The following is a 24,612-nucleotide window of genomic DNA, read 5'->3' as shown; positions in this document are numbered from 1 at the left end:
CTTAGTGGTTTGGAGTCATAACAGAAGAATGTTCTTGTTCTTTTTATTCATCCCATTGTCCAGAAGCACTACAGCAGGAAGAGCAAGAGGGAGCTGGAAATAACATCCAAGAAAAAAGAGGAGGTGTGTATATAGGCCAACATCTGCTGATGCTGGTAGAGGCCCCAGGGTGGGTGGGGTCTGGTTGCCCTGTCACTGCAGAAGAGCCCCGTACCCTGGGGAGATGGCAGATGTATGCCTGACACCACAGCTCTCCTTGAGGTGAATGCCTAGTCCATCAGCTGCCCAGGTCTCATCAGCCCCAGGCCTGAATCTCCTGTAGCTGTGAACACCCCCAGCCATCACTGCCTCCCTCTGGGGGTGCCTGCTTCCTGCCAGGACTCCTCTAGGTGCCCAGCCGGCCTCTCCTTCTCATGCCACCCTCTCTCCAACCTCCACATGGTTCTGTCACCATCTTGGGGAAGACAGATAGGGGCCATCCTCATCAGCTTAGCTCAGACCTACTTCAGCATAACTCAGGGGAGACCCATGAGTGTTCTAGGGTGTTTTTTCCTATCACCACCTCCCCAAATGCCGGGGTGTTTTGTAATAGGGCCCAGGTAACTCCGTGCCAGACAATACTTAAACCCACTTACCCCCTGCTACCAGCCCCCAGCCCTCTTTCTCTCATTTGACAGATGGAGATTAATTTTTTTCTCCCAACTCGCAGAGGAGAAGGGAACCAGCCCTCCCGACTATCGGCACTACCTTCGAATGTGGGCCAAGGAGAAGGAGGTTCAGAAGGAGACGATTAAGGATCTTCCCAAGATGAACCAGGTAGGCCCAATCAGAACACACAACAGATGTTTCTGGAAAATTCTGACTGAGGCTGAGCCCTCCCACCCAGCACCTCACCACCGTCCCAGCACCCCCTGGAATGTAGGGATTCTCCTGCCTACCTTTAGAACATCTAGTCAGGCAGCAGTCAGGGACTATTCTAGGAGGACAAGGGGTCAGTTGCTTCAGGGCCTTGTCCAGAACACTCCGCTGGTGATGACTTGCTTTGGTTTAATCGGTATCCGTGAACCAGAGGAGCACTGGGGAAGGTTAGCCTCAAAAGGCAGAGACTCACACCACCATTTATGAGACAGCATCACAGCGCTTCTGCTCCCTGCCAGGCCCCGCTCGGAGCTGTGCACACACAGGCCCGCTCGACCCACCACCCGATGTTTGTTTGCTGGTCTCTGCGTCAGGACCGTGGCATCTCGCCAAGGGTCTTACAGCCAGGACCACAGACATGTAACCAAAGGCAGTTGTTGAGCTGCAGCCTGACCACGGTCTGCTCTGCCCGAAGGCGGACCTTGCAATCTGGGTGCTCTATCATCCACAGGCCTGAAGAATGGGGTGCCGTGGAGGGAGGTTTCATCCCATTCTCAGGCCAGGAAGCTTAAATATGGTTTCAGGACCTGGAACCTGACCTCTTCACCCCTCTCAACCAACCCAAGCTGCCTTACCTTGTCATCACTCTCTAAAGAGCTTCTTAAAGGAGAGTTGAAGGCGCTTCCGATTAAAGATATAAAAAACTCAGAGTGATTCTAAAACACAGTGAAGAAGCACTTGTAGTCACTGGGTTTGGAAAGGTATGATAGAAATAGGTCTGTCTCTGCTAACAGAATGGACATAGAGACAGGGAGAGACTCTAAATGTTCCTATATGTGCTGAAAGAAAGGCAGCTGGAAAAGAAAGCCCTTTCCCTCTCTGCACCTCAGTGTCCTAATCTGTGAAATGGACATGTCAAGACACAGGTGTACGGAGACAACTAACGGGCCAGCACCCTCACGCCAATCAGAATGGCCAGCACTGGGAGTCTGGATCATCTGAGGGCAATCTGACCCATTCTTTACCATCTCCCTGCCCTTTTCTGTTTTTCCCCTTAAAAGGAGCAGTTTATAGAGCTGTGCAAGACGCTTTACAACATGTTCAGCGAAGACCCCATGGAGCAGGACTTGTACCACGCTATCGCCACGGTGGCCAGCCTGCTGCTCCGCATTGGGGAGGTGGGGAGGAGGTTCTCTGCATGGTCGGGCAGAGAGACCAGGGACAGTGCCCCTGAGGAGGGCGAGCCGCCAGCTCCAGACCCCCCTCAAGACGCGGCCCAGGAGCTTCAGCCGCCAGCTGCAGGGGACCCCCAGGCCAAAGCGGGTGGAGACGCCCACCTTGGGAAAGCACCGCAGGAGAGCCAGGTGGTGGGCGAAGGGGGCGGCGGCGAGGGGCAGGGCTCCCCCTCCCAGCCTCTGTCTGACGACGAAACCAAAGACGACATGTCCATGTCCTCGTACTCAGTGGTCAGCACGGGCTCCCTGCAGTGTGAGGACCTGGCTGATGACACAGTGCTGGTGGGTGGGGAGGCCCACAGCCCCGTGGCCACCACTCACAGTGGGGGTGCTGTTGACACAGACTGGTGCATCTCCTTCGAGCAGATCCTGGCCTCCATCCTGACGGAGTCCGTGCTGGTGAACTTCTTTGAGAAGAGGGTAGACATTGGACTCAAGATCAAGGACCAGAGGAAGGTGGAGAGACAGTTTAGCACCTCCAGTGACCATGAGCAGTCTGCGGTTTTGGGCTGAGGGCTCCAAGGCCTGGGGGCTGGCCTCTCCTCCCTCCCTCCCGTTCTGTTTTCTCTTTAAGGACACACCCCTCCAGTTCTCCCCAGAAGCAGTGAGTTGTAAATGGAAAGAAGGCTGAACAGTCGCAGTTGGGGCCCAGGCAGGGGCTCCCCACCCCCTCGTTCTGCCTTGGGCCTCCTGGCCCCTGCATAGTGTCAGGGGCTCTCTGATCTGCCCTTGCTTGCCCTGCACTGTGGCCAGGCCACACCCTGTCCTCCACCTCCTCTTCTGCAGCTGCGTGCTCTGGGGGCTTTCCCGCCACTTGGCACCAGGTAGGGGGGTCGAGTGCCTATTGGGCACCAAAATGGTGAGAACTTCGAGATGCTTTTCAGAAGCCCCTGAGCCTGAGCTTCTGGCTGGGGGACGTGGGCAGAAAGCATCTGCTGCACCAGGGTGGGTGCCCCCTGCACAGGTGTTACTCTCAATTCTCTTCCAGCTCGTCGTCCTCACCATTAACCTTAAAAACATATCCCTCAGGTCCTGATATATTTCCTTGTATTCATTTCAGTTGGCTAAAAATCACACTATGCTCAATGCCTTAATAAATCCCTGGAAGAACTAAAAACTACACTGTGTATAGAGAATTAATGTGACCCTCAACCACTGCTTCGGCCTCCTGGCTTCTCCCCAGGCAGGTATGGGGCCCAGGCCATATTCCAGAGGTTCGCAACACTTAGTCTCTCACAGGAGGTGGGAGTTCAAGACCCCTAGGGAGGATGGGGACATGGAAGCTGCTGATGCAGGCTGGGCAGGGCCTGTGAAGACCTGCAGCAGCAGAGGAAACCTGCTCTGCAGGTATAAACAGCCTGGGTCCAGGTGCAGGACATGTGTGCTCAGGCCTGGGCTGCAGCAAGCCTTTGGGTTCAGAAAGCAGACTGTGGGGACACGGGCAACAGGCTGAGCCATGAGGACCCCTTAGCTTTGCAGCAGGAGCTGATCATCATGTCCAGCGTTTGCCCCCAACACAGGGTCACTCTTATTTGTACTAAAAGATAACATCTCTGTGGCTGTTTTTTGGTTTTAAACTTAATAGCTTTATTGAGGCAAACTTACATACCATAAAATTCACTTGTTTTAAGTTACAATTCAATGATTTTTTAGTAAACTTAGAGTTGTGCAAACATCACCACAATTCAACTTTAGAATATTTCCATCACCCCGGAAAGATGCCTCCTGCCCATGTGCTGCCAATCCGTGTACCCTCCCCCAGCTCCAGGGAACCACCAATCTATTTTCTATCTCTTTAGATTTTATGGATGGTTTTAAAATAACAATCTCCATGATTTTACCTTGTTTACAACTGCTGAGTCACTTCTCGATAAATGCAGCAAAACAACATCAAGGAAACTGAACAGCTGTTTTCTTTCTTAATGACAACAACAACAAAAAGTCAGTAATGTAATTTCCTTTCCAGTATTTACACAAACTGACTACATGCTTTGTCATAAATTAATTTCAAAGAATTTATTGCTAGAAAGACTACATTCTTGGGACTTCCCTGGTGGTCCAGTGGTAAAGAATCCGCCTTACAATGCAGGAGATGTGGGTTCAATTCCTGGTCAGAGAACTAAGATCCCACATGCTGCGGGGCAACTAAGCCTGCACACCACAACTACTGAGCTTGCGTGCCTCAACTAGAGAGCCTGTGTGCTGCAAACTACAGAGCCCACGTGCTCTGGAGCCCACGCGTCCTGGAGCCTGCGGGCCACAACAAGAGAAGAGAAAACCTGCAAGCTACACTAGAGAGACGCCCACGTGCCACAACGAAAGATCCCGCATACCTCAACGAAGATCCCGCGCGCCACAACTAAGACCTGATGCAGCCAAAAAAAAAAAAAGACTGTTCTTGGTCATAATAAAATTAAGTAGAGATATACATAAGAATTCCACAAAATTGGCAGAGTCAAATTGATTGTAATCAATTAGAAAGATTTAAATAACTTGGAATTTTAAAATATTTATTTATTTGGCGGCATCGGGTCTTAGTTGCGGCACGTGGGATCTTCGTTGTGACATGCGGGATCTTTCGTTACAGAGAGCAGGCTCTTCGTCGCAGCGCACGGGCTCAGTAATTGCAGCACGCAGGCTTAGTTGCCCCGTGGCGTGTGCAATCTTAGTTCCCCGACCGGGGATCAAACCCTTGTCCCCTGCATTGGAAGGCAGATTCTTAACCACTGGACCACCACCAGGGAAGTCCTGGAATTTAAATAAATGTTTTATATGCCATGTAGAAGTATAAATTTGAGAATATACCAAAGAAAGTAAACAACATAAAAGAGGACACTATCCTTTTTACGTGATAAAAGAAGGTACAAAAATGTACAATAAAATAGTACTTTCATCCATTATTTAACCTCGCATGATAAAATGTTTAACAAGAACAGTAACACTAAATAATAAATGGATAATAAAAATAAAGTTTTAAATATATTTGTGTTCTGAAAGTAAACATAATTGTATATTTTAAAACTCCTTACCAAGTGATATGTTGTACCAAACCATTCAAGTCATTCTTATAATTTCCAAAAAAAAAAAAAGTATATGAATTTTTAAAGGATTATATGTTTATTGCAGAAAGGAGGAAAAAAACAGAAAAGTAGAAGAACAATTTTTCCTTGTATTTAAGACTACTAATTATTTTGGTGTTTCTTCCCTATATTTGTCTTTTTCAAAGTTGAACTCATACCACGTGTGAAATTTTTATTCTTCTCTTTTCATTAACCACAAAACATTCTTTGTAGTTGCCAGAAGCTCAGCCACAATGAGACATGTAGAGATAAACAAAAACCACCCAAATGAGAACAGGGACCATTTATCCAGAGCTTGCTATAGAAAAGAAGACAGTCATCATTACTTGCGTTTGGCAGAGACTAAAATGTAGTCAGAAGAGTGGAAAGGCCTTATGGTGAAAGCAAGGGAAGGCTTCAGGTGTGCTCTGATTAGAGGCTGCTAGTGGGGAAACAGGCTGGCTAACCAGAAGCAGGATGTTTTATGTAATTGGTTTGGGGAGCATAATTGGCGTTCTCTTGGTTGGTCCTGAGATGAAGTGGGGAGGTGCAAAAAGGAGGGCAACTGGCAGTCATTGACTAAGTCCTGACTGCTGTAGAAGTTGTGGTTTGGGGGGTCATGAGGGAGTCTGGTCACTCTCTGTTCGCATATTCAGCCTCAAACATAATTTTTTAAATTAATTTGTTTTTTTCTAATATATGCTATTGTGCAAAATTTGGACAATATTAAAAAGTTTAAACCATTTATAACCCTTGCCCGTGCACATCTGGAAATAAATAATGCCTGGTTTTACCTGATATTATGTACACTTTGTAACCTCCTTGCTTCCCAACAATACACATGCCAGCATTTTCACTCCGAACTCTTTGTAATGGACCTGCATAATGGTCCATTGTTTAGAATACTTATTTCCATTTTTTCCTGTTATACTTCAGTTAACACTACTGCATAAACAATAAATCTGCGTGATTCAGATTATTAGGATAGAGATAACTGCCAGATTGTTTTTCCCTTTTACCGTTCTATCAGCATCCTTGTCAGGATTGGGCGTTTTTAATTTTCTTTTAAGATTATTTATGTTGTCAGGCACGTGGGAATGTCTTGGCGGGCTGGCGTTAAGGTGAGGTTGGGACATGAGGGGTGCAATATTTTTCCTCTGTGCCCAGACTGGGACTTGGGCTCCACCTTTTAGAGCGGGTCTTCCTGGGGACTGCAATAAGAACTGATTTCGTTTTCAACCGCCAGGCGTCTCCGTTTCCCTCTCTGAGAAGCGTAGGGTTGGTGAACTGCCTATTTTCCCAGGATTCTCGGTGGTCCGGCTCAAACGTTAACTAACCACCTCTGACCAGAGGTCCTGCAAATTCCTACCGTGGGCCCCAGGGAGTGGGCCCGAGCAGGGAGGCGCCCTCCGGCTCCCTCTCCCCGACTTGAAGAAGCAGAAGAAACTGTACCAGCAAAGGCCGGACCCCCAGCGGCGGCTGGAGACCCAGCCCTTGCAACTTCAATCTTCCCAGGGAGCCCAGGCGGAAACGCTGGTTTGGATAGAGGCGGGAACTGCTTCGGGCTGAGACAGACAACCAGTGACCTGACTGACGCAAACCCCAAACAACGCTCGACTCGGCAGCAGAGATACGGCCCGAGTCCTGAGGTCGCCAGGGCTCCCAGCTGACCGCCGACTAACGCTGTACTTCCCCGTGGCCCAAGTGCACACTAGAGGCGAAGCTCGAGTGGGCCCGAGCGCAGGGCGCACGCTCTCCAGGGGCGGTGCCTGAGACCAGAGGGGCCCGAGTGCCTGACGCGGGCGGAGCCAGGGCGGACAGGGTAGCGCGGCGCACGCGCGGCGGCGACGGCGGTCGCAATGGCGCCCCCTCAGCGGGTTCGGGTGTTGCGGTGCTCTTGCTGCCGCCTCTTCCAGGCGCACCAGGTGGGGCCTTCCTCTCCTCAGAGCACGGGGATGGCGGGCAGGACGAGGTGGGGTCGCGGGGGCCAGACCTCCTCCCCCAGGCGTGGCCGCCGTCTCGTGCGGTTGCGGAGTGTGTCTGGGTCCCGGACAACTGACGGTGTCTGTCCTGAGAACTAGGTTTTATTGATGTCGCTTCTCCATAACGTTGTTCTGGCTTTTTTCGTTTTTTGCTTGGTGGTTGTAAGATTCGCAGAAACCAGGCATAATGGTTTCTGCCGAGGCGGCCTCGTGAACTCTATCTAGCGGGTGGTCGGGCACACCAGGTTGAGGGTAGAGGATAGCCTCCTTTATGCAGAGCCTAGCAAGAAAATGGCTCTTTCTTCATTTAAATACAAGGGAAATGATAGTTTTAAAAACTGAGGCACGACTGGGCACCCCTGCTGGCACTCTTTGGCTCTGACCGTAGTGAGGGACTCGACGCCTACTCAGAGTGTAAATAATCTCGCGCCTTTAAACAGGATAATCGAAGTTTCTAAAACGTATTGCTTCCCTGACTCAAGACGTAAAATAGGTGATGTCACTTAACCTGTTCTTTCCTGAATCACGTTCTGTCTCCCTGCTTGATGCTGTCAAGGTGGTCATTGTATCCGCTTCTGATAGTCCCCTGCTAATCTGCTGTGCCCTGAAGAAGGGTAGCATCAAATTGCATACAAAATGTATGTACAGACATACAAAATGTATGTTTAAAAGCCAGTAAGAGGTTGGGTATGCACCTGTAAGTTCGCTGTGACTTTGTAAGGGTCATTTTAGGGGCTTAGAAACTTTTTACTTATTTCATTTTTTTGGTTCCAGGAGTTGAGAATAAATGGGAATCATTTCCACTTTTAAATTATTATATATATAATGTAGTTCGTATTCTCATGGTCATTTTCAACTCTGAAAAGTGATTTGAAACCAAGTGGGAAAAGAGGGTTAACAGTTTAATTCCAAGTCGGCTGTGTATCAGGCAGTTTCACACATCTCATTTAATTTCAACAGCCTCTGAATTCTGTATCTTCATTCCGCAGAGCTAGCTAGTTACTGTGTGTCCTTCCAGAGCTTTTATTATTTTTTTCATGCATTTCTTACTTGCATATGTACCTGTAGAAGATACACAGTATTTTTATGGTGTTTGAAGGTAGATGCTGAGAAGTGGAATCTTAGGATATACCCACTTAAATTTGTAATAGATGCTGCTTGTCCTCCTTAGAATCCTTTTAGGTACTTCCCCAAAAGCCCTGATGGTTTTTGTATTAGGATCATATTAATCATGTTAATTTTTATGAATCAACCGAGACATCTTTGTGATGTTAAGCATGGCATTTCATTCCATCTCTTAAAACAGTTTTGGTGCCCCTTGATAACATTTTCTTTGTTGCCTTTACAAATGGATTTATTTCTTTAATTATCTCTTCTAAGTAGATGTTTGCTTATAAGCTATATTAATTTTTGAAGATACATTAATTTTCTACCTAGCCCCTATATTAGATTGTCTTACTGGTTTTAGTAGTTTTTCATGTGATTATCTTGAGTTTTAAAGAAATAAATCATATCATCCATAAATAAGGATAGTTTTTTTTTTTTCCTTTCCATTTTCATACCTCTTGCTATGTTCTCTTTTCCAATTCCATCAGTTAGTACATCCAGAAAAAAATGGTAAATAATAGTGCAGATCCTTGACTTGTTCTTGACTTTAATGGGAATGCTGGTGGTGATTCTGCAGCTTTAGAGCTGGATATAAGGCAGTTTATTATGTTAAGAGAGAATCCATCTAGTCAGATTTATCAAGAATTGAAATATGGAATTTTTTTTTGAGAACCACAGATAGTAGAGATCTAATTTGACTTTGTTTCATATGGATAGCCAGTTTCCCAGAACCACTTATTAAATAGTCTCTTCTTTCTTCACCTTTATAATATACTAAATTTTCATACATGTGTTGGTTTGTTTCTGGACTCTTTATTCTTTTCCACTTATCTCTTTATTATTTCTGATCCAGTTTCACCTGTTTCAAATAATTACTTTAGCTATAATTCTGAAATTTCATTGTAGGTGAAAAAGAGTCTCAAATGGACATGCAAAGCTTGTGGAGAGAAGCAGTCATTTTTGCGGGTGAGTCCCAAGCAGCAGAGTGTCTAATACCCATACCAGGAAGCAGGTGGGACCCAGCCCTGCAGAAGCATATTTCTCATGGAACCCAGTGTTCCATTATTGGCTCAAGTTCATTAGATATAGATAGCGCTCCTGCTCCCTAAGATCATCTTCCTTCAGGAAGCGAAATGAATGGAGCAGTGCCTGGAAAGCTACCTTCCTTTTTTTATTCAGTCAGTAAGTATTTACTGAGTAACTTCTGTATGCAGGCATGGGACACAATGGAAGGTAAGACCATGTTGTTATTGCCTTCACTGATCTGCTCTTGTGGAACAGGAAGAGAAACTAAAACACACGTGTAATTTAAAACTAGACTGAGCAAAATGAGAGGAAAGTACAGGGGTCTGTAAGAAGATAACTGAGTAATCAGACCTAACTGGGGATGGGCAGACAGCTGTTGGTAGATGCAGGGGTGTGAGAGGGGGCAGGCAGAGTGTGAAGGTAGTTAGGAGAAGAAAGAGCATGTGGACTGAAGGGAGCATGTTGTAAATGCTCTGATTAGCCCAGTTTTTTCACCCAGCATCACAGTTCTTTTCAAGTCCATACTTACTGACCCACCTGATCTCTAGTATCACAGGGTCCTCATTGAGCCCCTTGTTCGCCTGCTCCAGCCCTTGATGCCACCTCTCCAGCCTCATCTCATCATTCTCCTCCTTCAGCCGTAGGGGCTTTTCCTTCTGACCTTGAAACAGTCCAAATCTGCTTCCCTCTTAGGGCCTTTGTGCTCATTGTTGGGGCTTCCCGTAGTTAATCTCATTACCCTGATCAGAAATATAGACGAGTGTGTTTATGTGAGTATTGTCCATCTGAGACTGTAAGTTCCATAAGAACGGAGGCTTTGCCTATTTTACCTATATACCCTTTTTAAAAAAATTGAAGTATAGTTGATTTACAATATTATGTTAGTATCAGGTGTATAGCAAAGTGATTCAGTTATACATATTTTTTTCTTATTCTTTTCCATTATAGTTTATTATAAGAAATTGAATGTAGTTCCCTGTGCTATACAATAAATCCTTGTTGTTTATCTATTTTATATAGTGTGTATCTGTTAATCCCGTACTCCTAATTTATTCCTCTCCCCCTCTTCCCCTTTTGGTAACCCTAAGTTTATTTTCTATGTCTGTGAGTGTGTTTCTGTTTTGTAAATAAATTCACTTGTATTATTTTTTTAGATTGACATATAAGTGATATCATATGATATTTGTCTTTGTCTGACTTGCTTCACTTAATATGATACACTCTAGGTCCGTCCATGTTGTTGCAAATGGCAATATTTCCTTCTTTTTTATGGCTGAGTAATATTCCATTATATATATATGTGTGTATGTGTCTATATACACACACACACACACATACATAAACCCCATATCTTCTTTATCCACTCGTCTGTTGATGTCTTTTTTGTATGTTTTGCTGATATACTCTTGGCACCTGGCACAGTGCCTGTCACATAGTCAGGGCTTGCTCAAGTAATGTTTGTTGAATGAGTAAGTGACAAACCCCACATTGATGGGCATTTAGGTTGATTTTAGTTTTCATTGTTATGAACAACTCTGCAGTGAAGCTTCTTACAAATACCTCTTTCTTCACTTGACCAATTATTTCCTTAGGACAAATTCCTTGAAGTTAAATCAGAGGAATTCTTTTGACCAAGGTTCTTTTAGTTGCAAATAATAGGGAAAAAACACTTCAGCAAAATTTAAAATGTGCTAGCAAGGTAATGGGGTATCTTGGGGGTATCCAAGGGAGGGGCTTCATCCTTGACCCCTTGAAGAACCAACCCTAAGAACTGAAAAGCTGCCAACAACACAAGCATCATCTTTTCCCTCCCTTCTCCTCCCTTCACCCAGTTTCTCCCTATACCTTCCTCCCTCTGTCCCTATCTCCTCTCCTTCCCTTCCTCTCTGTTCCCAGTTCACAGTAACATACTCCACTCACAGACCACAGAATCTTATTTCAAACCAACTGGAATAGCTGAGTCCCAATTATAAACTCCTGGGAGAAACAATCTGATGGACCTGGTTGATTCAGATGTCCACCGCTGGTCCAGTCAGTTGGGATGGGTGGGAGTGGGGACAATTTGGTCATCTGTCAGTAAGTATAGCTGCTGAGGCCTACCTTGAGATTGGGTCTCAGAAGGCAGGGGCTGGCTCATAGCTAGTGACTACTGCTTGTTTTAGATGTCAGCATGTATTTCTGAACTCCTGAGGAAGCTTTGCCTTCCTCTCAGCACCCCCATGCTTGTGCAGTGGTATATGGCTTTTGACTAACTAGGCCACAGTAACAAACAGACACCAAAATTGTGGTGGCTTAACGCAATAGAAGTTGTTTCTCTTGCTCTTGTAACACTCCTGGGAGAGATTGAGATCAGCAGGGCAGCTGTCCTTGGTATGGTCATCCGGGGACCCAGGCACCTGTAATCTTGAGGTTCTGTTATTCCCTGAGGCTTGTCTCCCATGGCCTCTTGCCCCTCAAAGGAGCAAGATCAGGGAGGAGCTACCCAGGAAGGATCTGGAAGTGGCTTACCTTCCACTGGGAAGAACCTAGTCTCATGGCCACACCTGACTGCAAGGAAGACTGGAAAATGTAGTCTAGTCTGCTCCCAGATGAGGGGAGAATGCATTTCAGTATTCAGGAAGCAGTCTCTGCTATGCAGGAGAGCATACACCCTACCGGTTATGCCAGACATAAGTTGTCAGTCATTTTAGAATTTTTTTTAAAATTTATTTTGTTGACGTATAGTTGAATTACAATGTTGTGCTAATTTCTGTTGCACAGCAAAGTGATTCAGTTTTTTATATACATATATATATATACACACACACACATACACACACATTCTTTTTCATATTTTTTTCCATTATGGTTTATCACAGAATATTGAATGTAGTTCCCTATGCTATACAGTAGGGCCTTGTTGTTTATCCATTCTATATATAATAGTTTGCATCGCTAATCCCAAACTCCCAATCCATCCCTCCCCCAACCCACTCCCTCTTGGCAACCATAAGTCAGTTATCAGTCTTTTTAAACTTTGCCTTTCCCCTCTCCAGTTCCTTTCCTCCCATTCTCACTTGAACTTTCCCCAAACGGGATTTCACTCCCCACCAGTCCACTAAAATTGCTCATGTCAAAGTCAGCAATGGTCTCTATGTTGCTAAAAATAATGGTTGGTTCTCAGTCCTCAAGTGACTTGAGTTATTGGTGGCATTTGTCAGAGTTTGTCACTTCCTCCTCCTTGAAGCATTGTCTTCACTTGGACTTCCAGTCATCCTGCTCCTGGTTTTCCTCCTATCTTCCTGGCTGTGTTTCAATCCTCTTTGCTAGTTTTTTCCCATCTCCTCATCTTCTAAACCTTAGAGTGCTCTGGCACTCAGTTTTTTGACCTCTTGTCTAGCTACACTCATTCCCTTGGTCGTCTGAGATGAAGCAATCTGACAATTCTCAAATGTCCATCTCAGACCCTAGGCCTGCCCCTGAACTTGTGTATGCTTCCAACCACTTACCTCTCTGCTGGATATCTAACAGGCATCCCAAACCTGTATCCCAAAACGAAGCCCTCACCTTACCCTCACCAACCTGCTCTTCCCACAGTCATCCCCAACTCTTAAGTGCCACGTCCCTCTTTCTAGTTGTTTGGGCTAAAAACCTTGAACTCATCCCTGACTCCTCTTTTTCTTTTACACTCTTCATCTGATCCGTCAGCAAATTTTGTCGGCCTTACCTTCAGGATATACCCAGACTGTGCCCACTTGCTACCACAGTGGTCTGAGTTGCCTCAGTATTTGCTGCAACCTCCTGACTGGTCATCTGCTTCTGCCATACAGTCTCAGCACCACAGCTGAAGGGTTCTGCTGAAACATATGCAAGATCATGTCAGACCTTCCAGGTTAGAGCAACATTCATGCTCCTACAGACAGGGCCAGGTTGGGGCAGGGGGCTATGTGAAATGAAAATGTGGGGCCCCTTTTCAAAAGCAGAAAAAAAACTGCTATTAAAGGTACTAGAATATTAAGCTTTTCCTTTCTTTCATGGTCTCCTGACTTTTCCTGATGTCTTTTGTTTACTAGTTTTAAAATTTACTATTTAATATCTTCCTGTGTAAAGAAAAACTAACATTTAAAATTGTGCAACACCATTTATATTGTGCAACACCAGTTATAAATGCAAAGAGCATTTAGTACATATGCGGAACATATGCAGAATAATATAAGAGCATTTGGTGTATACGTAGAATCATCAAAGTTGCACAATTTGTATTTTGTAGCTCATACATGCCTACATATTTCATTCCTACCATAACAGTGGAGATGTTGCACAAAATTAACTATTTTTACTTCACTGCTTGATACACGCACATTCTACCCATACTCAACCTTTAGCTCACTGATGAGTAAGGAAGTACTGAGAGGAAAAGGAACTGGGAAAGATTGCCCTATCTTTCCCTTTTTTTCCTGTTATTATTTTCAGCATAGGCTATTCCAGGGAGGTAACAGGAGTAAGAAGAGATATGACACGTTTCCCTGGTTGTTCATGTTTTTTAGAATACCCTTGCCTCCTTTCTGCAACTGAAGCAAGTTCTGATTCCAGTGGAAAGCCCAGCCTCTCAGGCTAAGGTTGCCCCCCACGTACTTTTGTTGTGCTTTACTTTGTGTTTCTGTAAAGAAAGTTCTATTGAGGAAAAAATAAGTAATAAATGTTCTCTTTTTGGGGAAAAAAAAAAGACTTGCACACACCGTCTGAACTTGGAGTCTCACTGAACTCCCACACCTTGTGAGTTCACTGCAATTCTGTGCTCCTCAGTCATCAGGCATGCTGTATGCAAAAGGAGTGACAAGAAACAGTGGACACATTTGGTGTCCACGACTCACAAATATGCTTCATTATCTCATCAGACTTTACTTACACAATACAAGTTCAAAGATTATTAAGAATTTCAAGATGGAGACAGCAGAGCAGATCTCATGCCTATAAGGCTGACTCTGCCTGTAACAGGGCCTACACTCTCAAACCTCATCTACTGTCTTCCCCCTAGACCATTCAGCTCCAGCCACTTGGCCTCCTCACTGTTCCTCCAAAATGCCAGGCTCAGGGTCTTTGCACTCTTTCCCGTTTCATTGCTTCTGCTGAATGTTCTTCCCCCAGGTATCTACGTGGCTTGTTTCTGCCTATCTTCCTATTTTGTGCTCAGATGTCACCCTCTCAGTGATCCACTCCTTGACTCCTTGAACACACATATAAAATTGTCTACTGTGTCCCCACTCTGCCCCATCCCACTTCATTGCCTTACTTTCCTCAGAAGCACTTCTCACCATCTGATGGCCATATAGGTGACTTACGTGCTTATTATCTGTCTCTTCTCACTACAGTGTGAGCTCCATGATGACAGTAGTGTTTGTCCATTCCTGTATCGTGTTGTCCTTACCTAGTTCAGGGCCTGGCACATAATAGGTGCTTAATAAATATTTATTGAACAAATGAGTGACTGCTAAGTGAAAAAAAGTATCTCATCTATTTTATATTCTTTTGATTATGAGTGAGTGAGGTATATCATTTCATATGTTTATTGGCAATTTGCGTTACTTCTCTTCTGAATTTCTTATGTTCATTAACCAATTTCTGTGGGATTTTGGGTTGAGTTTGGCTTTGATATATAAAGTTCAGGGTGATGGTGGGCAGCCAGATAGACTGAAACTATTAGTCCCTGAGACTGTTAGTTTATAAATCCCTGCAGAAACAGCAATCATTGTTTGGGTTCCTGCATGGTGCTTTGGGTCTTGCAAAGTACAGTTTTATCCTCCCTGGGTTGCATCTCTAATGGATCTATTTCTCAGCATTCTGTCAACACTTTTTAAACTTGATATTTTTGTTTGTTTGTTTGTTTCTCAGGCTTACGGTGAGGGCTCTGGTGCTGACTGTAGACACCACATCCAAAAATTAAATCTGCTGCAGGGACAGATTTCAGAGATGTCACTCAGGTATAGTAATTTGAGGGAGGCATGGTTATCTTGCCCTGTTTTTATCTTGAGTGGGTGGTGGAAGTCTATGATGGAGAAATCCCTTAGAGTTCCATGTCTTACAATATGGCAATTAGATATTGAACAATCTTCCCACTGAAATTAATTTAAAATTCCAGCCACAATATTTTAAATGTACTGAAGAGATGACAAGAAGGTAAGTAACCATCAGAGGCCAAAAATGAAGCAAAAGCCAAAATCCAGAGAATACGCAGCTGGGCTGCTGAGGCGATTGAAACCTGTTGCCCTTCAGCTTCCACGCATCTGGGAGGGAAGCAGGAGACAAAGACAAAGCCGAGGGTCTGTTCACTGTGGGAAGGTCCATAGGAGACCACCACATAAAGCTGAATCCCCAAAGAACTACACCCTCAGCATACAAATGAACTAGAAATGCACCCCCTCCGTAGCAGGGACCCAGCCTGTGTTGACCTTGGCACTGACTGAAGCAGGGAAATACTGCTCCAGGATTTTATAAGCACAAGGAATCTGTCACATGGCCTTTAAGCCTTTTACACATGCTGTGTGAAAAGTCTCAAGCAGAGAACTTATTTTTAAATTGTCCCAGGAAGCAGAGGTAAATGCAGCTCCTTTTTGGAGCAATACATCTTCAACCCAGGCATCAAAGAATTCCCACATATAAAGTTCCAAGGAGCATATACCCAAAGTTAAAAATCATTTAACTTACTTAAGGAAGTATGTCAACATGAGCAAAAGACAGCAGAAATGACAGAAAAGTCAGACCCAAAAAGAGCAGAATACATAATATTTCATGTTTAATATATTTAATGAAATTAAAAGAGGGGAGTTGCTAATATGAGGAGCAAGAGACTTTAAAAAATAACCAGTTTTTAAAAAAAAGTTTGTAGAAATGAAAAGTATAGTCATTGAAATTAAAAGTTTAGTGGACCATTAAACAGATCAAGTGCAACTGAAGAGAGAATTAGTGAAATGGAAGATCAATATGAAGAAATTAATCACAGTACAGCACAGAAAGACAAAAAGGTGGAAAATATAAGTTCAGAGACATGAAGGATACAGAGAAGAGTTCCAGCAGGAGATAATAAAGAGAAGGGGACAAAGGCAATATTTTCAGGGAAATGAACAGAACATTTTCCAGAATCAAAGGGCTTACATTCTTAGATTCAGGAAACACAGTAAATCCCAAACTAGATGAAAACATTGTGTATGTAGGAAATCCTAATGAGCCTATCTATACAAAAGCTACTAGAACTAATAAGTTAATTTAGCAAGATCACAAGGATACATGGTCAACATATAAAACTAAATTTTATTTTTATATAAATGCAGTGAACAGTTGGAAAATAATTTTAAAAATCAAATACCATTTATAATACCATCAAAAAATAAAATACTTAGGGATAAACATAACCCAAAAATGTGCAAGAAATTTTCAGTAAAAACTACAAAACATTGCTGAGAGAAATTAAAGAAGATCTAAATGAAGAAATATGACATGTTCATGGATTGGAAAACTCAATATTGTTAAGATGTCAGTTCATCCTAAATTGATCTGTAGAGTCTGCCATTAGGTTCCAATCAAAATTCCAGCAGTTTTGGTTTTTTTTTAAGAAATTGACAAACTGATCCTAAAATTTATATAGAAATGCAATTGCCAAAACAATTTTGATAAAGAAAAAACTGGAGGACTTCTACAGCCTGATTTCAAGATTCACTATAACACTATAGCAATCAAGATGATAGTGTGATTTTGGTGAAAGACTAGACATATAGATAACATCAGAAGGCAAATGAAGGGACTTCCCTGGTGGTCCAGTGGTAAAGAATCCGCCTTACAATGCAGGGGACATGGGTTCGATCCCTGGTCAGGGAACTAAGATCCCATATGCTGTGGGACAGCTGAGCCCACGCACCACAACTACTGAGCTCGCACGCCTCAACTAGAGAGCCTGTGTGCTGCAAACTACAGAGCCCACATGCTCTTGAACCCGCGCACCACAACTACAGAACCCACGCACCCTGGAGCCTGTGCGCCACAACTAGAGAAGAGAAAACGCACACACCACAACTAGAGAGAAGCCCACGTGCCACAACTGAGACCCGACACAGCCAAAAATAAATAAATAGATTCAATGAAAGATGAAAAAGCAAGTGCATAAACAAATAGTGGTATTTTCATACGATAGAATACTAAGCAACAACATGGGCAAGCCTCAAAAACATTGCTAAGTGAAAGAAATCAGACACAAAAGACCACATACTGTAGGGATGAGTGGTATTCTGGGGAGCGGGAATCACCTACAAAGGCATGTAAGGGAACTTCGGGGTGATGACAGTTTTCTATATCTTGCTAATTATATCTCAATAAATTTTCTATATCTTGATGGGAGTAATAGATTCAAAGATATAATTTACCAAACTCATCTAACTGTACACTTAAATTGGTACATTTTAGTGTATATTAATTATAAATTATACCTCAATAAGTTAATTTTAAAAGATAAAAAAAATCTGCCCTTAGACACAACAACATAATGAAATTGCAGAACATGGAAGACAAAGGGAAGAGTTGAAAAGTAGCTGGAGAGAAGAGAGATCACCTACACAAGCACAGTAGACACCCAGCTTCTCAGGGGTAACATTAGAAGCGAGAAGACAGACCATTACCTTCATATTGCTGAGAGATGTTCTGTAGTTGATGGAGTTGAGTTCCTGAATCGTAGTACGGTGAGCAGAGTTCTGGCTAGTAGCTGGTAGGACACTGCTCAACTGGACATTGGAGTATCGACCATGTGGCAGGGTAGGCGGTTCATATGCGTGATCTTATTTCATCTTCCTCATCACCCTGTGAGGATCATTGGCTTCTGTTTACAGATGAAGAAACTGAAGTAGAGGTGCCCACATTTGGTAGAGTTGGGGTTCTCATTGTAGTTTTCTAGAGAGAGCTCCAATCTGATCGTGTGATGTAACAACCCTGTCTGACATGGGTGGATGTGGCTTTGGCGCTAACCTTCAGTCCTTGCACTACGAATGTTTTCACTGGCCATCCAGCCCTACTCAAGGCTGCAAAGGTTCCAGCTCCTTACTCTGCTTTATGTGGTAAAAGAGCCCTGCTGTCCCTGGGAGGCTGGATGAAGTCACTGTGACACATCAAGCTCAGTAAAATGCCTTCTCTTGTAGTGGTTGAGATATAATACAACTGTAAAGACACTCATATGACCCTATGCAATGGGGACATCTTCATTGCTGATGGGAGGGACTCTGTGCTATCAGAGTTCAGCCGACATTAGTCTCTGTGTTCAGGCACTGAGCAGGGCACATGCACACGTATTGTCTCATTTATCTTCACAGTGACCCTTGCAATATTATCCCCATTTGTAAATAAGGAAACTGGGATACAGTGATATACCCAGAATCACACTGTCAGTGACAGCCAGTCATTGGCAAAGCCATGATGCAAACTCTGGTCTCTGGATTAAGAGTGCTACTTCTGCCCTGTGTCACTTTTCCTCTTGCTCCAAGTAACAGATGGTCCCTCTGCCTTCTGAACTGCTGGAAGATTACCAAATCACATCGAAAAAACAGAGATAAGTTCTAAGTTCCCCTAAACAGGCTTTGATATCCACGTCAAGTCCGTGCATCTTGCTGTTCCCATCTTGATTGTCCTTCATCTTCCTGGTCATTTTACAAAGGACAACTGTACAATCTTTCCCTAAGGTCTCTGGAAGAATCCATAAATGCCGACGAGGAGGAAAATGCACGTCCTCGGCAGCTTGCGCCTGCAAGTCTGCAGGTAAGCCAGCAGCACCATCTCAGCCCAGCTACCTGAGCCGGCTCTGTCACAGAGGGGGGTTCCATTTATTCATTCATTCCTCATTTGTTCAGCAAATGCTTGTTGATGTCACCGAATGATGAGCACTTGGCTTAAAGCTACAGGGAACACAAAAATGAATAAACCTATCCCTTTCGTAAGTGTGGAGACAGCAGTGTAAAATAATTACAATACTGTGAAAGAGCTTTTTCTTCTGGCTGCTTGGTGAATTTTTCTGAACTTAGCTTGAACTTCACCTCCTTGTGGTTCTCCCCTTGTCCCACAGCACTCTCAGCACCCCTGTGGTAGGGAAGGCATGCTGTTGTAAAGTGCCTGGGTTTCCATGTTCCCTTTCTCCAGACTGAGCCCCACAGCAGGGCTCACATCCAGTTGTTCATTCCCAGGACCTGGTTAAAGTAGGTGCTCAAACAGTGTTTGGTTGGGCAGTGCGTGTAAGAGCTTGAGTGACTGAGTAGGTGACGCCATTGGTACATCCAAGTTGCCATGGGTACGTGGAACACTGTGTCCTGCCAGGGACAGGGGGAGTGGGAACAACTGACAGGCTCCCTGGCAGAGCCCCACCTCTGCTCACAGAATCACACTGGCAACGCCCACTCTCCAGGTGCTCTTCATATTTTTATTATATCAATAAATAGGGGAGATGCTGGTAAGCACACTAACACATCAGCTCTTGCATATTTGGGTCTATACTTCCAGTTTCTTTACTTACAGACTTAATCTTTCATCGTTCCTTCTGTAAGAAACACTTGTTTGCATCCTGGAATTTTCACTTACATCATATCTTCTATGTTGCTATATAGCTTTCAATTCTTTTCATTTCTAAAAAGTACCTACAGAATATAGTGGATATGGCAATATTTATTCCCTTCTTATTGGGCATTTAGGATGTTTGCAAACATTTGCTACTATAAATATTTGCTATTATTTGTAACACTTGGAACATCTTTATGCCTTTGTGTTCATTTGGAACTACTGGGCCAGGGAGTGTGGACATTTGCAAAGTTCTTGGTAAAGTTCTTGTGACCTGCAGCTTTCCCAAAGTGTGTGCCAGTGTGCTCCATTCAAGATATCTGTCTCCCGTTACCTTCCAATCAAATTCCATTCCTGGTGACGGCATAGACATGGGTCCTGAGGCCCTTAGGCCTCGGAGTTGCACTGGAGATTTTCAGTAAAGGTGTCTGCTTTCCAACTCTGAGAATAAACTTACTTCCCAATCCTGTAGGAAAAACTCCAGCCCTCAAAGAACCGCTGGCTGAAGTATCTGGAAAAGGACTCCAAGGAACTGGAGCTGGAAGAAGGAGGAGTGTGTTTCAACAGGCAGCCGTCATCCAAGAGAGAGAAGCCAGACCCTCCCTTCAGTACAGGCCTGCCTAGAAAAAGGTGCCAAGCTAGTAGCTGATCCAGCCCTCACCCATGCCCACCTCGCTGACCTACGGTTAGGGGGACTGACTAGCGGCTTCCTGTGGCCAGCAGGAAGCCTGAGGGATGTGAGCCAGCAGGTGCCATCACCGCAGGCCCTCTGGCCTGGCCAGGCACCAGGTGCAGCCAGTGCAGAGGTGAGGACTAGGCAGGATTCCAGTGGGGGCGCCTTTTATGATGCTCACTTAATTCTGAACATCTAGACTGCACTGACCTCAGGGAAGAACTTAAGGGCAAGGTTGAAAAAGTGAAGTGGGGCCAGAGAAGCCGAAAGGCCTGGGAACCTTTAGCTGAGAGCAGGAAAGACCTGACTTTCATGGGTCTCTTCTCCAGTCTTTTTTTTTTTTTTTTTTTTTAAAGCTGATGTTCTTTTTTTTTTTTTCTAATTTTTATTTATTTACTTATTTATTTATTTATTTATTTTTTATGGCTGCGTTGGGTCTTCGTTTCTGTGCGAGGGCTTTCTCTAGTTGTGGCAAGCGGGGGCCACTCTTCATCGCGGTGCGTGGGCCTCTCACTATTGCGGCCTCTCTTGTTGCGGAGTACAGGCTCCAGACGTGCAGGCTCAGTACTTGTGGCTCACGGGCCTAGCTGCTCTGCGGCATGTGGGATCTTCCCAGACCAGGGCTCGAACCCGTGTCCCCTGCATTAGCAGGCAGATTCCCAACCACTGCGCCACCAGGGAAGCCCCTCTTCTCCAGTCTTAATCTGCATTTCAGTGAGTTTTCTTTTTTTAAGATTTATTTATTTATTTTATTTATTTTTGGCTGCATCGGGTCTTGGTTGCAGCACTTGGGATCTTCATTGAGGCATGCGGGATCTTCCGTTGTGGCACCCGGGCTCTTCATTGTGGTGCGCGGGCTTCTCTCTAGTTGTGGCATATGGGTTTTCTCTTCTTTATTTGCAGCGCGCAGGTTTTCTCTCTATAGTTGTGGTGCGCAGGCTCCAGGGTGTGTGGCCTCTGTAGTTGTGGCGCGCGGGTTCCAGAGTGTGTGGGCTCTGTAGTTTGCGGCATGTAAGCTCAGTACTTTTGGCGTGCGGGCCTACTTGCCCCATGGCACACGGGGTCCTAATTCCCGTGTCCCCTGCATTGGAAGGCGGATTCTTTACCGCTGGACCATCAGGGAAGTCCCTCAGTGAGTTTCCTGAGAGACTGCCTCATCTAGATTAGGATGGCTCTTCCGGGGCAGATGCTATTGGGAGGTAGATTCCAGTTCAGAATAAGAACTCTCTAGCAACTACAAGCTATAGAGCAGAGAAATGGACTGCCTTAGATGTCATTAGGCAACCTGTTGTTGGCAGTGGGGCAGAAGCTGAGCAGCCAGTTGGGAAGCTATAAGGGATGGCAAGGTCCCTACCTGTGCTAGGTGTCAGACCAGGTGACCACCAAGTCAGACTAAGGGCCACTGTTCAATGGTAGAACTGGGTTCTTTTTTTTTTTTAATTTTTATTGAAGTATAGTTGATTTACAATGCTGTGTTAGTTTCAGGTATACAGCAAAGTGATTCCGTTTTTTATATATATATATACATTTATATGTGTGTGTATATATATATATTTTCTTTTTGAGATTCTTTTCCATTGTAATTACAAGAAAGACTGGATTCTTGACAGCACTTTCCCTCTGCCAGGAAACGGAGCCAGAGCACAGTCCAGCCTCCATGCAGCCCTAATGTCCAGGACTCCAGGAACTGTGAGGTCACCTTGAAGTCCCTGAAGGTCAGTGATTGAGGACAGTGTCCCAGTGGCCATTGAGCAGATACAGGATTTTTAAATTGTTTTGTGGACAATTAAAGTATCAGACTTACACCCCCTAAAAGCCCAACTTCCCACGTGGGTGTCTTGTTTTCTGTGTCTTAAGCCAACTCCTTTCTCTGGCCTGCACTGTTTCCCTGCCACGCTCCTCCTGTCACTGATGTTCACTCGGGGTCAAAAGGGCAGCTTGATGCCTTGGAGGCAATCAAGGTTGACCAGTAGGGCTTTTCTGCATCAGGACCGTTCCCTTCATTCTGCATGGAGTACCGGGTCTTTGTCAGACTGTTCAGCTTGGGACCTGCCCTTGGTTTCTGAGGAACTGTCACCTTCATTTATCCAGGTGGGTTCTTGTGCATTTGAGGCACTCTCTTCACCTAGGACCTGCTCTTGTTCCTGATGCTTCAAACCTAGCAGACCTTCCAGGCCGCAGAATGCAGGTTTTGCTTTATGCCACAGGCACGCAGGCAGAGGAACTCTGCCAGGCATTTGTCACTGCCACGCCCCAACACAGGCCAGGGTCATCCTGGCCACCTTCGGACAGTAGTGGAGAGTGCCCGTCCAAAGCCAAGAGAAAGCGGTCAAACTCTGGTGTTGCTACTAACTAGCTATGTGACCCCCAGGTAAGGATGTGGCCCTGAATCTCCAAATTACAGAATAATGAGTGTGACAGTTACTGATGTACCAGTCCCTGGGCTAAACATTTTTTATGCACTAATTCTCACCACAAGCCTGTTTTGTTTTGAAGGTGAGGAACTAAGGCTGGTGAAGGTTCAGTTGAGGTCACAGCAAATCAGTGGCAGAGCTGGCAGTCTCGAATCACTAACAGCTGCCCACAGAGCCTCTTCCATACTGCCTGGGGGTGGTGATGCAGGGTCCCTCCTGTCATTGCTTTCAAATTCCTTTGTAGGCAGTGAAACCCAATTTTTTCTTATTTTTTGAATTTTAGAATTTTTTTTATACAGCAGGTTCTTACTAGTCATCCATTTTATACACATCAGTGTATACATGTCAATCCCAATCGCCCAATTCATCACACCACCACCCCACCCCCCACCACTTTCTCCCCTTGGTGTCCATACGTTTGTTCTCTACATCTGTGTCTCTATTTCTGCCCTGCAAACCGGTTCATCTGTACCATTTTTCTAGGAGTGAAACCCAATTTTCAATGCATCCTTGTTTCCTGAGGTAGAAGGGAGAAGCCAGGCCTCTGTCACTGTCCCATCCCCTGGGGTATTCTGTGCAGCCACTTCTACAGCTTCAAAACCCTGAACATGGTTCTAGAGAGACCTTCCCAGCTGCCTGGCAATGAGCACATGGTCTTTCCAGGTGGTCTCTAGGGCCCTTCCTGCTCGCACCCCTCAGGCACTCCCTCACCTGATGCTAAGGTCCCCATGACATCCCCTGATCACATGAGAACATCTTCCTTTTTTGGGAAGCCTGGTCATGGAATTTGGCAGAGGATTTGGAGTGACGGAGAGGGCATTTATTTGCTGTGCTTTGCTAAACCTCAAAATCAAGGCATGTCCCTAGCCTGCCAGGCTACAGAATAGTAGACAGCACAGAGCAGAAAGTGTCAGCGCCCAGAGGTACAGTCAAGGACTAGTACAGGCACAGGACCCTCCTCTCCTTGTCCCTTGAGCCTGCTGGGCATTCTTCTGAATGGAGAACATGGCCATCATCTTGTGTTTCCACCTCAGGACCACACTGGCCTGACAGGGAAGGCCACAGAAGGAAGCAGTCGGGAGGACTGGGACACCAGGGAGCTCGTCGTTCCTCGGGGGGAACCACCGTGTCCTGCCCAGCACGTCAGGACCATGTCTCCTATGTGGGAACAACTTCTTCCGCCACTTGGAAACAGCTCACGTTTGGAAACGGAGCCCCTGACCCCCCTGCAAAGAGGCCCCAGGCCAGCCCGGGCAGCACGGGCTGAGCAGGGGACCCCCAGGACCCAGACCCCAAGGGAAGGAGGCCTCTGCAGGACCCCTGGTGCACTCCAGCCTCCTCAGGCTACACACACTCCCACGCCTGGGCCCAAAAGGCTCTGCGGAAAGACCCCCGAGCAGTCAGGGGGCACAGGCCCTTGGGTAGAGGGTGGGCCCTTGGTCAAAGGGATGCAGGAGCCTTCTTCACTCGTGCGACTGTGTGACCTCTTTAAAACCGGAGAGGACTTTGATGATGATCTGTGAATTGAAACTAATGTGTTACTAACGTAGACATATTTGTTAAGTGAGCCCTTCTCCACTTGATCTCTGTGCCACCGGAAACAGGGCTCCCTAAGTTGCTTTTAAATAGTAGGACTAAGGATGACTTATGGGAACTACCAAGAACCAACAATAAACATGACTATCAAACAGATCATCT

The 24,612-nt window shown here is 45.2% G+C and overlaps 2 protein-coding genes across 17 annotated transcripts in view; both read left to right on the top strand.

Moving 5' to 3' along the window:
• TBC1D9B (TBC1 domain family member 9B) overlaps nt 1–3,210 on the top strand; it is a 44,250-nt gene extending 41,040 nt beyond the window's left edge. For 5 of the 9 annotated variants that reach the window (XM_082453437.1, XM_082453436.1, XM_082453435.1 and 2 more), the window contains 3 exons: nt 64–123; nt 710–816; nt 1,920–3,210. In XM_082453437.1, coding sequence (XP_082309563.1) covers nt 64–123; nt 710–816; nt 1,920–2,606 — 854 coding nt within the window. In that variant the 3' untranslated portion in view covers nt 2,607–3,210. Of the gene's footprint in view, nt 1–63; nt 124–648; nt 817–1,919 lie in introns of those variants that run through there. The other 4 variants (XM_082453441.1, XM_082453439.1, XM_082453440.1 and 1 more) reach the window with 3 other exon arrangements.
• Nucleotides 3,211–3,358: 148 nt separating this feature from the next.
• MRNIP (MRN complex interacting protein) lies at nt 3,359–24,606 on the top strand. Of its 8 annotated transcripts, none has more exons than XM_082453592.1 (8): nt 3,359–7,077; nt 9,148–9,207; nt 15,139–15,227; nt 18,963–19,038; nt 20,300–20,457; nt 22,128–22,215; nt 22,490–22,591; nt 23,949–24,606. In XM_082453592.1, exons 1-8 carry the CDS (start codon nt 7,012–7,014, stop codon nt 24,435–24,437), a joined length of 1,128 nt encoding a protein of 375 aa, XP_082309718.1. In that variant the 5' UTR covers nt 3,359–7,011; the 3' UTR covers nt 24,438–24,606. The 8 variants fall into 8 exon arrangements, with proteins under 8 accessions (XP_082309718.1, XP_082309717.1, XP_082309721.1 ...); XM_082453591.1 differs by having other exon boundaries at nt 18,951–19,038; XM_082453595.1 differs by lacking the exon at nt 22,490–22,591 and having other exon boundaries at nt 18,951–19,038.
• The last annotated feature ends 6 nt before the right edge of the window (nt 24,607–24,612 follow it).

Source organism: Balaenoptera physalus, assembly GCF_965194825.1.
Source record: "Balaenoptera physalus genome assembly, chromosome: 3".
NCBI lineage: Eukaryota > Metazoa > Chordata > Mammalia > Artiodactyla > Balaenopteridae > Balaenoptera > Balaenoptera physalus.
This window is presented reverse-complemented; position numbering and strand designations above follow the sequence as displayed.

What these genes read in the sequence shown, in the direction of transcription:
- MRNIP (XM_082453591.1), top strand. Translation starts at nt 7,012, where the DNA reads ATGGCGCCCCCTCAGCGGGTTCGGGTGTTGCGGTGCTCTTGCTGCCGC. An exon ending in ATTTCAGAGATGTCACTCAG is followed by an intron (nt 15,228 to 18,950) that starts GTATAGTAATTT and finishes ACAACTGTACAA; the next exon opens with TCTTTCCCTAAGGTCTCTGG. An exon ending in TGTCACCTTCATTTATCCAG is followed by an intron (nt 22,592 to 23,948) that starts GTGGGTTCTTGT and finishes TTTCCACCTCAG; the next exon opens with GACCACACTGGCCTGACAGG.